The sequence below is a fragment of the Toxotes jaculatrix genome, chromosome 23 (assembly GCF_017976425.1).
Source record: "Toxotes jaculatrix isolate fToxJac2 chromosome 23, fToxJac2.pri, whole genome shotgun sequence".
NCBI lineage: Eukaryota > Metazoa > Chordata > Actinopteri > Toxotidae > Toxotes > Toxotes jaculatrix.
In genome coordinates, this window is record NC_054416.1 from 9,275,679 (window position 1) to 9,289,618 (window position 13,940).

The window sequence follows — 13,940 nt, forward strand, 5'->3', positions numbered from 1 at the left end:
ATCCTGTAAAAGTCCTCCTAGATGCTGTCAGTCATTCTTTCCTGTTTTGTCAGAGTTTAAAGGTCAAATTACACCTTTTTTTGTTTCTCACCAACAACAGAAGTGAATACGACAGAGCACACTGATGATTTTAAGACTGAAATGAAGTGGAGCTCTTTAAAGCTACTGAATTGAGCATCGAAGTGGAGCCAAGAAGCGATTTTTATATTTCCAAAGAAAGCTTGGTCGCCTTCCGGTGGAGAGTTAGATGAGAGGAACTCATATGTCATTAAATGTAAGACTACTACCAGCAGCCAGTTAGCTTAGCTTAGCACAAAGACTGGAAATTGTTCAATCCATACAAAGACAAAAAACTTTTTTAACCGAGGAGCCAAGTGCATTTCCCAAAATTGTCCTGCAATATGTCGTGTCTCATTTGTTAACAAGAAGAGAAATGTAAAAACATGAAATAGTAATTAACAGCTTTTTAATTAGTAATTAAAGCTTTAAAAGGTGCCATAATATGTCTCTATGCCCTATCTTCATATTTAATATACAGACATGAATGTGGTTCTCTCATCTAACTCTTAGAAAGAAAGCAAATGAGTGAAATGCCCAAAATGTTTAATTATTCATTTTATTTACAGTAAAGCGAGACATTCTGTCACCACCAGTGCACCTTATTTGCACCTGTGTGCTGATGGCAAAAATCACGCAACCAAAGTCATTCTAATGAAACCCATAAAGAGCAACTGAGGCTTTGATGGCATGAATACAGTATGTGGGAGTGGATATATAAATACCCTTTCTGAAATGTTTGGTTTGAAAATCACTCAAAAACTAGCTGATGCAAATTCAAAAATTTGCTTGAGGTCAGAGCATCATAAATCACACGACTGCTTGGTTACAATATGAAATCCAAATACTGTAAAGATAGCCATTTGTGGTTTCTAACTACAATGCTGTAAGCATGTATAATGGCATTTAAATTCCAATAGAGTTTTTATATGGTTTTTCCATAAAGTCTGCTCTTGGGAAATAAAAGAGCAGGAAAGGAAAACCAAAAATACTTTCAAATATACATTACTTCATTATACTATAGGGCAAAGTTAAGTATTACACTTGTTTCTCTGAATGATGGTGTGTCCAGAATGATCTCTGATCCCCTCCTAAAACTGAAAATGACCTCTGCCTACCACTGATCTGACAGGTTATCCTGCACATGTGAATGCTCACCTATGGCCTCTTGATCCTGCTTTAAAGTCTGATGCAGAGACCAAGCAGGCTCGTTGTTTCAAAAGAAATGTCACTGTATTTGATCAGTGTTCAAAGGGTGTTGAGGGCTGCTGAATAATCTATACCTTTAGGTCAAAGGGTCATTTGCTCAAGCATGAAAGCTTGTGAAAGGTGTGTGGGAATGATTTTTCCCCTTCAACCTTACTGAGGGGGTCATATACAGTATGTGGGTAAGTGCAGAGTACAGTCAGTTCAGGCACATAATGCCCTTACATCAAAAAGAAAAGTGCAACATTAAAATTCACCTCGAGATAACATTCCTGTTAGCGATGACGTACTGTTCGAAAGCCTTTGATCAGCTTTAACAGATTCCTCTGTTAATGATGGGACAGGCGAAATGTTTCTGTGACAAAAGCAGCTCAACCTTCCCTCCCACCCAATTAGATAAAACATCTGGGTGAGTGATTGGCTTAGAGAAACTGCTACGGCCAGGACTCACGACTCATCAAAGGTGACGACAGAGTGGGAGTAATGTGATGCAAACAAACCTACCCCACCCTGGAACGTGCAACATGTGCGCGTGTGTGTTACTGTAAGTGTTAAGTGTCTGTGTGTTTGCCCTGTTTCACATCAAGCTACGTCAGCCCACAGTCAGATTACAACTCCACTCCCAATGTCCCACGATCATCATTCACTTGTATTCATTACTGAGGTGTAATATGGCTGATTTTTCACTCCTCTGGTGTGGTGAGTTACGTAAAGACACCACAACAGATTTATTGGCTGATTTAGTTTTATCTGACATTTCAATTTATTTTGTATGTAAGTTATAAAAGAAAGAAAGTTGGAATAAGATGTTTATGTTTGGAATTAATGAGCAGACTCGGGGAATTCACGGCTGTGCTAGTGCAGTAAAGCGCAGTGTTTTCTGATCAGGCACTTACCAGGTCTTCTGGCTTTTGGCTGCTGTCGTGGAGAGGCTCTTCAGGGAGGTGGTCTCGTCGAATCAGGGTGAACTCTCTGATGAACACTGCATCCCCATCGTTGGCCCACACAGAGACCTGAAAAATATCAAGATACAGTCACATGTGTCCTGTAGGTCCAAGCAATCCCTCAGTCACACCCTCTTCACACAGTAACTGGTCCAGTGTCTGTGAAGATTCTCACTTATCCAGGTCATGGTGTTTCATGGTCATCTGAAAAGCTTCTTCAGTTCTAACTGATGTGGGGAGTCCTAAAAATATGGATTCTTCTGTATTGGGTTAAATAAAAGGACAAAAGGACCCAGAAACACTATGCCAGCTCCCAGTGATGCAACAAGCGCTTTGTTATTCACACCACAGTGTTTTCACCAGACCATGCTATTTCACCACTCTACTCTGGAGTGATGGTGACGGTGGGAAATGTAAGTAGATTGGAGTAAGAGTTCTGTTTCTGTTTGCAATCATTTACAAAACACTGAGTGTTTTTCCGTTTGGTTTGTACTCTCAACCACACATCCCTCTTGATGAGGGGAATCACTGCGGGCTCTGGAGGAATTCAGAGCACAAGAGATCTGATATCAGTAGACACAGTAACCGACCTCTTCGGGGAGACGAGTAGGGGGTGAGGGGCATCTTGGATAGGGCCCATTAGCAGCACAGCGGGGCCCGCATTCTCTGGGATGCACAAATTCACTGAGCAGGGGTCCTCAGCTGCTCTCCGTGGGTCATAAACACCCTGTAATGACCCAGGTCAACTGCCTGCATCCTGGGCCTGTGCCAAGACAGCACAAAGCAGAGCAGGGGATGTGGGTTTGGTGTACTTGAGGTTCTTAGCAATGTAGGGGGCTGCAGATCTTTAGTTGGAGGGCGAAATAAATAAAAGTGCTGCTAAGCAACTGCAGCAAAACTTATGCCACCTTTCTGTGGGAAAGACCCACAGAGTGGAGTCTTAAATAAGACAAATCAAATCTGGTCTAAAGCCCTACACTCAGCACTGCTTCGCTGCTGTCACTTATGTTGTGGAGGCATCTGTAACAACACATAAGTCACTGCAGTAAAATGTGGGCAAAAGCCTCCTCGGATGACCAAGATCAGAATGTACAGGAACATTTTGCATCTGCAGACATTGCAGCTGTCGTCCCACATGTGACATTTCGGTTTATCTGTTACTGAGGATGAATAAAAGATAAAAGTTCACACTGGGCCATTTATAACTATCCTCCTGAAATGCAGCTCACCTCAGAAATGAGACGAATGAGTACAAAAACTCTTATACCTGTGACAAACCGGTAAAACACACTCCAGGAAATTTAATGCAGCATGTTTCTAAGATTGCATCAACATTTTAAAGATCCCCAAACTATATACCCCAGACACTTTAAAGCATTTAGTATGGGAAACCAAATAAATGATATGAGAAACTTTTATCAAAACACATCCTACTAATGGATGACTGAATACAACATGAGAACTCTGCTGACAATGTTGCACTGAAGCATGTCCTCTCTGCCATCGATACTGAAACGAAAATGCTGCAAAACCACAATCCAGGGGTAAAGCAAACATAAGTCAAGCATATGAACATTAAGAAAAACTTTGTGTGTATGTGTGTGTGTGTCAGATAGCATGTACTGAAAACCACTTAAGTGACCAGATGTCCTTGCTCAAGGCTAAATGGAGGCCCAGTTGAGATGAACAAGCCAATCGTGTCTTTCTCAAGAGATATTTTTTTCCCCAAGTCCTAAGAAATTATTTTCTCACACACTTCTAGTGTCTTAACACCGGACAAATCTGGCAACCATTTCCTTGTCATTCTGAAGTCTGCATCCATCCTTCTTGAATACGTGGGATATGCTGGAACCAGACTGAGCTACTGGCTAATGGTACGTGACAGCTAAACTCTCCCTTGCTGGAGTCTTAAAAGGGGGCTCTATCAAAGTTGTTTCCCTAAGAAAACAAGCTGGCTGCTTGTTGCCGTTGTCAAGCATCATGCAAACCCCTGCTGGACCATTAGGAACTGGCAGAGGACTCAATATTTCCAAAGAGAGCCAAAGTACTGGGTTATTCTATCATGTAAGGGAAGGCAGTGAAGGACGAGGTTCAGGGAAAGAAGCTGGTCCCATTAGCCACACTAGCAGTATGGTTCTAGGTCAGTCCATCACTTTGCTCCAGACTAAAATGTCTCAGCAACTATGGCATGGATTGCCATGAAATTAAGTACAGAAACTGAATGGGAGTCATTTGCCCCTATAGGATATAATGTGTGTTAGATTTTATACAAGCATGCCCTAACTCAGGCAGCGTTTGAGTTTATTTGAAATGAACATGACAGGGGTTAAGAAAACACACACTCCTGGTTTGTAGAGGCGGCTGTGATTGAAAGAGGTACCTCCAACAGGCATCCCAACCTCCAAAACTACACATGTGAGGCTCAAATCCAGCGTTAGGGAGCATGTATGTGTATGTGTCAATGTGACAAAGGACAAGGGTGAAAGTAAAACAGGGAACCAGGGCGGTGATTCATTAACCTCCAAGGTGGGTTAGGTTTCAAAGAGCACGTCTCAACCAGGGAAGAGGAGAGGAAGTGAACTCAGGGGCAAGTCGGGTCTTCAAAAGCGCATAATCAACAGTAATAACATCCAACCTGATATCATAATTGAGCTTTCCTATAACGTGGTGCCAGCTTCCACTGTTTGGGTGGAAACTGTGAAAAGCAAGTGACTTTTACCATGCTACACTAGGCCAAAACCTAGACTTATGTTTCGCGCACCGCTGCCTTTGATTAATAAGATTCCGTTCAATGTTTAGATAAGGACACCCCTTTTTCAAGACTGGCTCCTGTCTGAATGAAACCTAAGAGGAAAAGATATTTTTGCTAATCCACTTTCAAGGGGATTTATGGGAACTTTCACTTAACACATTTTGAAGGAGGAAACATTGTGGCCTTCTTTTCCTCTCCTTCTCCGCTACTCTTTCATAAGAAAGGAAAAAGAGTGCCCATTCTCTCATCCCAGAACTTTCGATATATCCGTCACTGGCCCCCACACATCGATCTGTTAGTTGATTTTTTTTGCTCACCATGAAGGCACCATGGGATTATGATGCGCTTAGTTTAATATTTGCTCATTACAGACCAAAGCCCACAGCCACTTCAGGATTGCGGGACTGATAAAGGTAAGACTCATACAGGCCGTGACAGGGTCTTGGCACGCCTCAGGCAATAAGACACCCTGCAGTTTAAAAAAGGAGAAAACACTCCTGGTTACAATTTTCACTTTAGGCACTCACACAGGATACCTGAAAAGCAACAGGTCATGACTAAGCTCTCTGGGAAACTAAATAAAACTGAAACACGACTTTCATCACATTCTCTGATTCCTGATGGATTATTTAGTTACCTTAATGTTCTTCCTCAGACAGCCTTTGAAGATGTACTTTTTCTCCCTGCCTTCTCTGCCAGACTTCTCTCAACTTGATTTACTGATCTCTGTCTCCCAAGTGCACGAGGAGCAGAGTGGCAAGGAGCTCAACTTGTCTCCACTGCTGCCCTCTTCAGCTCCCACCACTTTTCATCTTCAACAGCACAAGGAATGAGAAGCCTCAGGGTAAAGAAAAAAAAAATCTACCTTTGATAGGCTAAATATTTTCCTGGCACTGTGACCACATCCCTTTGTGTTAACGCTCCGTTACTCCTGCGTTTTAATGTCTCAAAGTGATGCGTAGCACCTTCCTAATGATGCATGAGCACTTCTTTGACATGGCCTTTTAAAGTCCTCATGAAACAGCACGTTGCCTGTTTAATTTGATGTATTTCCTTTTGAAACACGATACCGGTGCAGAACATAATGCAGATCAGTTAAAAGTGTGAACTGGGTGGAAGAGAAAGGTTGAAGTGATGGCTAATTTTAGGGTGCTGGCATCACATGGGGAAAAACAGGGAATCTTGGCACAATCTAGTTTTAGCAACATAGTAATGCTGCTCTGGTTTCTGAAAGCTTATGTCCTTCATCCTACTGAAGCAGGCGCCGCTATTTTATCGACAAATATAGACAGGTGTTTACATCAGGTTTGATACTAGGGACTTAGCACTCAACAGGTTGCAGGTAATTAGAGCGCCTGCTAGGTTTATAGGTAATGCAGTTTCAGAGTCCACTAGCTATGTGAATCACAAAGAACTAATCATCATCCCCGCCACACAACACTTGATAAAATAACTGTATCCCAAGACCAGGCAGCTAAATAAGGTGGAGGTGCTGCATTCATCTGCAAGTCTACTTTCAATTTAACCTCCAGACTTTACAATACTTTTAACTCTTTTGCAACTGGCAAAAATCAAAACGGAAACTTTCTACCCCCAGTGGCACGAGTGTGTACTGAATTAAAAGAAAAAAAAAAATCAAAAATAAAAGAGCTCTGTCTACTGCTGGAGAAGCATATTTTTTTGCTTAATCAGTAACAATAAACACAATCCCAGATTTCCTTTTGACACTGTAGCCAAGCTTACTCAGAAACAGCTGTCTCTTTGGTGCTTACCCTTAACAGATCATGATCTTTTAGACTTTTTCTGCAGTCAAACAGATGAACTAGCTCCTCATCTCCAGCATCTTCTGCAGAACCAGTTGAGCATTACATTCCAGAGAGTCTGTCTGGTGAAGTAGTGATGTGGACCTCTGTCATAGTCCAACGTATTTACCATGAATTGTCAGCATTTACGTCCTTTCCTCAGTTTACATTTTGTGCAGTCTGGGGCTCCAAACTGCAACATGTCTGCAAACTCTGATTCTGCATCTTGTATTTGATTCCAAAAAAGGTCATCCCTTTACCTATAACTGCTTTAAATGGATTATACATAAAAGGGAAGGACAGAAAATAATTTCTCATAACATTGTTATCAGGACTGTAGTTGCACTCATATATGATAATCAATGACAAAAGAACAGACGTCAGAAAGATAATGTGATAAAATACAATTCTATTGGGCCCGAGCACTTACAGGTGTCTTATAAACTTGATACAGAGAGGATAAGAGTGCTGATGGCGTCAGTAAACGGAATAAACAAGACTTTGACCACTGAGCGCTTGGGTTAGAGCAGTTTCTTAACTCCTCTGCAGACGCTGTATGAGAGGCTGTACAGCCCTGTTTAAACAACAGACACAAACAAGAGCACATTCAGATGTGAGGAGTTTACTTCTGCTTGTTAAAAGCCATGGCAGTGGAATCGACCATTTCACCTGAACATCGCAGCCTCTCAGCTGCCGAGTGCAGGCGCAGACACGGTGAAGAAGTCCAGAAATATCAGAGTACGAGAAAGAGGAGCTCCAAAGACTGGTACCCTCCAGAGATGGCACTTGTGAGGAGCAGGCTGCACATCAGGATGATAATGGACAAAAAAATTCAATGGACTGGCCATGGAGACAGACTTGACACCTGCCAGGAACTTGAGTGCAGATGAAAAGAAAGAGGTGAGAGCTGTTCATTCATTCATTGTTCTTCATTAGAAAGAAAATGATTTAAAATTCAAATAATTCCAGGTACCTTGTTAAGAGAACCTTACCAGTTTCAAACTGATTCTGTTGAAAATCTTTAAAGTGCCACGGTCCAAAATTTTGTTATTTCACTTTTTAATGTACCCTGGTGCTTCAATGTGTAGTTAAATGTATAGCTTGCAACACCATATGTTTAACATTTATGTGAGGAAAAGTAATTTGAATGTAATGCCGAGCATTACAAAAAAAAGCTTTCAGGAAATTCTTTCTTCTTTTGCGAATCAGAAAGGTTACTGAAAAGCAGGGGTGGTGTTGGTGACGCAGGGTGTGTTGCAAGGGTTCATTATTATTCTGTCAAGCAAAACAATAAAATTGCACATGATCACCATTATCAGTCAGTAAAAGCCTCTTGAAGACGCGAGCAAGTTATGCCTCAGACGTAATCAAGGGTGCAAGTGAGTGTATGTTGTAAACCATCCGGTTTACTCATCAAGTCCTGTGAGGCATGGCTGAACCTCAGCCTGCAATGTATTGTAACGTCACTCAGCGAAATCCAGAAACACACAATTAGACTGGACAATTCAATGTATTCAATCTGAGTATTTATGTTTTTCTGTTTCTGTTTTCCTTTAGGTGCTCTGTTCATCATCTGACGGAAAACAGTCAGCAAGACGTCAACACCTCACCAAGTTAACTGTTACTGCCAGCTGCCCCTGTGACTGCTGGTCATACAACAACAGTGAATATGGAAATGGACCATGGGACAACAAGTTTTGTAAATGACATAAAGTGGACTTTTAAAGGAGGCTTTGTAAATATATCTTTTGGTACACAATATTTAATAAATATATTTTATGCATTTATGAATGGTGTGATTATTAATGTGATCTTTTTCAACTACATTAATTTGTGATGACGACAGGGCATTAAAAGCATAAGGACCAAGGACCAGAATTTATTTTGAATAAATACACAGAAATTATTCAATTAAATTAAGCATATTTTCTCAAATGCTTAACTGTTCCTTTTAACATGTTTAATATTATTTTATTTGCATCCTAATTTAATTGAGTAGCTCTGGTTTACTGTGAACTTTCTCTTCAGTTAAAAAGAAGGAGCAAATTAGATGGTCACAGAAAACAGTACCCCAGTGTTATACAGGAGTTATTTTTAGTGTTTTAGCATCTACTAACTGTGTCCCATGGTTTCTCTGTTTAAGGCAACAGGATAACTCATCTGAAGAAGTCGTCATCGATCATTTTACACTAGTTGTCACCAGCTATTTTTCTTCAACTATCCACTGGTTTTTGTGAGAATCACTTCAAACCGCAAAATATCAGCCTGCAACACAAACAGAGACCAAATACTGTAATGCTCACACCGGCTGTGCCCTTACAATAAATCACAGTTCTTCGCTCCCGAGCTGACCACAGGCTGACTGCAACTTGAGCGCTTGACCAGTCTGAGTGTGCAACATTAGCAAGTAGCATATTTTCTGCTAAGCAGACAGGTTAATCCACCTGTTGACCATGTGTGAGGTCACTGGGGCTCATCGTGGAGTTTCTACTTTAGCGGGGGGGGGGCTCATTATGTGGTGGGACACCCCAATGCAGACTTCTCCCGTCTTGCAGTCCAAACAGATGGAGCTATGAAATCCACCGCGGAGGCTGTTGTATCCCATTAGCCAGCAGCAAGACGTCTCAATGCAAAAATAGCTTCACCACTAACATTAATCTCTGCAACAGATGTCGTGTGGTTTTTTTCCGCTCAGGTAACGACTGCTATTATATTTAATGTGGAGGTTTTTAATGAGGGCCTCAGAAGACTTCTGACAGCTCAGAGAACAGCATGGAGCACTGTGACAATGCCAGTACCGGAACATACTGGAAGACCACAAAATGAAAAGTGTTTTTTCTTAGTACAATACATTTACCACAGGCACTGCACTGATGAGTCTGCATGATTCTCCCTGAGGCAGCTCAATGGAAACTCAGCGGGATCCCTCTGCAGTATAGGAGCAGCACAGTGAAGGTGTTGATTTGATACAGGAAATGGGAGGACTACAAAGATCCTGTTTGGTCCCTTTTCAGTGCTTAAGTGTCCATTTCTTCAGCATAATTACAACTATGTACAAAGTCAGATAGGAATTCTATTCTAAAGATTTTTTAAAGCTGCACTAATCCATATTCTTACATGACTAGTGGATCAAATAACTGTATGTGATGTGAAAGGTGTCCTTCATAGTGAAGAAGGCAGTTTCTTTCAGCTCTACAGAGCATTTTAGCATCTTTCAGCTCATGGTCTTGGTTGTTTTGGACCAACGCCAACACTTTCGGTCCAGTTTCAGAGCTCTTATCAAAGTTTTTACAGCTACAGGAGGCAACTGTTCGCTAACAGGTCAGGAATATTAATATAATAAGGCAATAACATGTCAAATGTGTGTGTGATGAGCAGCCTGTTATGGAGTTCTGTCCCTCAGTGGCCAATAAAAGATGAATTCAGCTTTATGTAAGTCTGTGCATGACTGATTGCCTGCCTGCAAATGGATTGATGACTGGCTGCTGTTGGACCGAAAACGTCTGGATGTGTTTCTTGTGTTAAAACAAGGTTAAAGCAGGACTGCTGAAAGATACAGCAAAGTGCAATGACAAGAGTCTGAAGAGGGAGGGACCCTCTTGACCCTCTGGGTATTACAGTATATACCAGCTGCAGGAAACAATGACAGACCCTCATCATGGGTTTCCACAGAGATGCCAGTGAGTGCAGGGCGACGGAGCAAGGGAGGGAGGACCACATCCGGACACATCTCGGGTCACTGGCAGATACATGCCTGTTCTTCCTGCAACAGAAGCCACTGAATGTTGAACTAAAACCGTTTTAGTGTGGTTTTAGTGCTGCAGCTGAGAAGACACACGTTCATAATGTCCATCATTTCAAAATAGAAAGATAAAAACATGACTTAAATGCAAATGCATGTAGAACACAGCAGTACATCATAATGAAATAGAAGAACTGAAAAGCAGTGACAAGGATTTGGTTCCTGGATCATCAAATTCTTTTCATCATTCCCCTGTGGTCTAACTTTGTTGGGCCAAGCTCTGTGTCCAATGAGTGAAAGAAAAAGAAGCAGCTGAGAGACCTCAGCTGGATTCAGCTTTGACACAACAGCTCTGCTTTAAGGCATCCACCCAGTTTGCATCTTCCATCACACCCACTTAAAAGACAAAAAAGCCACTTGTTTTCCTGACTACTTCCTCGGCCCATGATGGATGGCCTTGGCCCTTTGTTGTAGCTGATTCCAGCATGAAACGCAGGAGGGAAGGTTATGTAAGAGTGTGAAACTCAAGCAAGCGAGGGTGGACAATCATGACCAAATCACGTTTTTCATGGGATGAGACTGGAGCTACTTTCCCGAAATCATCCATCTTCTCCTCCTCTGACTTACTGACCTTAGGCTCAAAAGCAGACTGACCAAATCCATCATTTACTTTCCCACCAAGAGGAGCTTCTAAATGTTAATAATTCCAACGAGGGGGTAGGGATACAAGGACAGAAAAAAAACAGAATGAAATTACTCCCTGTAAAATGAAAATGTTTCTCATACTGAAGAAAACATAAGTGTACAGTCAAATGTGAAACACACTGCTGTAAACAACCATGAGAGTGTCACTGAAAACTATCCCTACTGCCGCATAGTGAGAGTGAACGCTGCATACTATCACATTAACACAACACTGGCAGCGGTCCAGCCATTAGACATGGACAGAGAGGAGTCTGCAAAAGCTGTGTGACAGCTCTCCCTCACAGCTTTTCATTAGTCTGATCGATTTGTTAGCCCATCTGCGGCTCTGTCCGGTGGTGTTAAGTAACCGTGACCGTTGACTTCTATCAGTAATGAAGCTGTGTGTGATGGCGAGTGTGTGAACACAAGGCGGCTCGCCCTGACAAAAGCAGCTACAAAAGATTAATGGTGCAGTAGTATCTTCGAGAAAGCCATAACTAAGCAGTGGATTTCAATTCACAGTGTCAGTCATAATCATACGTTACACACACACACACACACACACAAATACAAACATCTGTCCTCCTTCATCATATCAATTCGCAGGAGGATTGACAGCTGGGTGGCACAATTACAACACAATGTTCCACACGTAGCGGGCCAACGAGTTCACAGTTGAGTACATGTGTGCTCCTGCACGCCTGATTCAAAACACCAGGGTAATTTCACACATAAAGGTGACTGTCACCGGATGATTGATGATAACAGTTTATAAGGGTTTTTGTAGTGGCGCCCCACAAATTCTCTTTTAACTCTCTATTCAGCTTTTAGTCTTTAACTTCTCACTGAGAAAATGACTCTTTTTTTTCTATGAAACTAAAAAATGTTTAATATGAAGCATATAAAGCTCCAGTTTATCAGAGTTCTGCACAAGAACCAAAATCTCATTAAAAATGAGTAGGAGTCAACTCAACAAACTCACTTGATGAACAGGTTCATGCTGACCTGGAAGCTCAAATTTACCATCCTACAAAAATAAACAGAAATACTATCTCAAATGAAGATATTTTTGAAGTGTGCAGTTTTTGCATCTTTTTTTTTTTACTTTGCTGAAAAGATTTTATTGCTAATATGTCAGAAAAATGTGCCTGAACACTGACCAGTGGTGCAGTGCAGTCAGGATTTTGGTGACTGGTTGTTTTTGGTAGTTTCTCAGGGGCCCAAAACCAAGTGGCACTCTGACATCTGGACCCTTCTCCTATTTTATCCATTTATTCAATAGACAGTAACATCCCTTTGTAAGTCTCTGCTGAATTGACAGTGGCAATGCACCAAACATGGATCCCTCCATGAAATGCATGCAAACTGCCCTTGCCAGACCTCCCAGAAGACCAATCCAGTAACCCCTGTTTTCTTTGAAACAGATAAAGAACAAACCTGGCAAGCTGTTGGCCCGAAGGCCGAACAAATTAAACCTCAGTGACGTTCACCAAGGTACTGCAAAGGACGTCTTTACCAGTACGTGAGCGCACGCGCGCGAGTGAGAGAGACTGCAATCTGTGAAGACCCCGCTTTCAAACCACAGCGAAGGCCAACAAATTTGTTCTGCTGAGTTTCCTGAACTGTTTTTGCCGACATCGACATGCACCACGAAAGCCTTGGTCCTCTCCACAGCACCGTCTGCGGTCACTGACGAATCGAACATTCCTGCCCCCAAATTAAGCCTCTCATTTGCGGAGCTGCCTGACCATCGAACAATCTTAATTTCCATATTCTGTGACATTCTCGAGTCCTGACCTCATCTGGCTGGCAGTGAGGCACATAATGAAACGCTGCCCCAGCCTGTAGCGTGGCATCTTTTACTGTCCAGCACTCCCCTCCATAATAATACACTCTATTCTTCAATTGTGTTCTTCATTTCTGGAAGCCAGCTGCACACGGGGCACAAAGTGGAAAGAATTTTGGACATTCACCAGTAAGCAGAGTTTTCGGCCTGTTAGACCTAAACTTACATTCAGTTGCTTTCTCTTTACAGAGTGTGCACGTTAATAGCAACATCCTTCAACATTCATCTTAGATATGGATCTATTCACTGAGGACTTATGGTGTGAGAGCCTCTGTAGTTAAATGTGTCTTTGGTGATATGTATGTCACCACATGGGGTTAGATATGTAAATGATGCATACATACAATCCCCATGCCATTTTCCACACATAATCTGCTACTTATGAAAACAGAATTCGATGCCAGAGCGTCATTTTGTTTGCCAGCTGCATTGATGATTTTTGTGGTCTACACAGCCACTGAGCCACATTTATAAACTTGATCTTGATTACTTTTGTGTGATAGATTTTACTGTGCTTTTTATTTGAGCTGGCATCAACTTACTTCCATGTGTTTACAGCCTTTTCATTTTATCATTGATTGTGAAGCGTTTTTTAAAGATGTTTTTACTATCTGTGCTGAAAACTAAATCATTAATTATCTTTTTGATGTTTAATAAAGATGATTGAGATATCGTCACCGATGATGGTTTACAGGTGTATGTAATGGATTAATGATACAGGCACTGTAAATTGACACAGCTGTTCTGAGGGATACGTCAGATTTCTAAACCAGGCCTACACACAGCTTTATAATTGGGCAAAAAGAATGCATATTTCCATCTTCGTTCATACTGAGTTTTAGTCTTGAATTTGACAGAGTGACAGTGACAGGGTCTTTTGCATCTGGCCCCAGGTGTAAGGAGACCG

At 41.7% G+C, this 13,940-nt stretch overlaps 1 protein-coding gene across 2 annotated transcripts in view; it reads right to left on the minus strand.

The window, feature by feature from the left end:
* Positions 1 to 13,940, minus strand: part of LOC121177297 (ADAMTS-like protein 1) — an 81,540-nt gene that overhangs the window by 49,252 nt on the left and 18,348 nt on the right. For both annotated transcript variants that reach the window (XM_041031562.1, XM_041031564.1), the window contains exon 2: positions 2,160 to 2,276. In XM_041031562.1, coding sequence (XP_040887496.1) covers positions 2,160 to 2,276 — 117 coding nt within the window. The remainder of the gene's footprint in view (positions 1 to 2,159; positions 2,277 to 13,940) is intronic.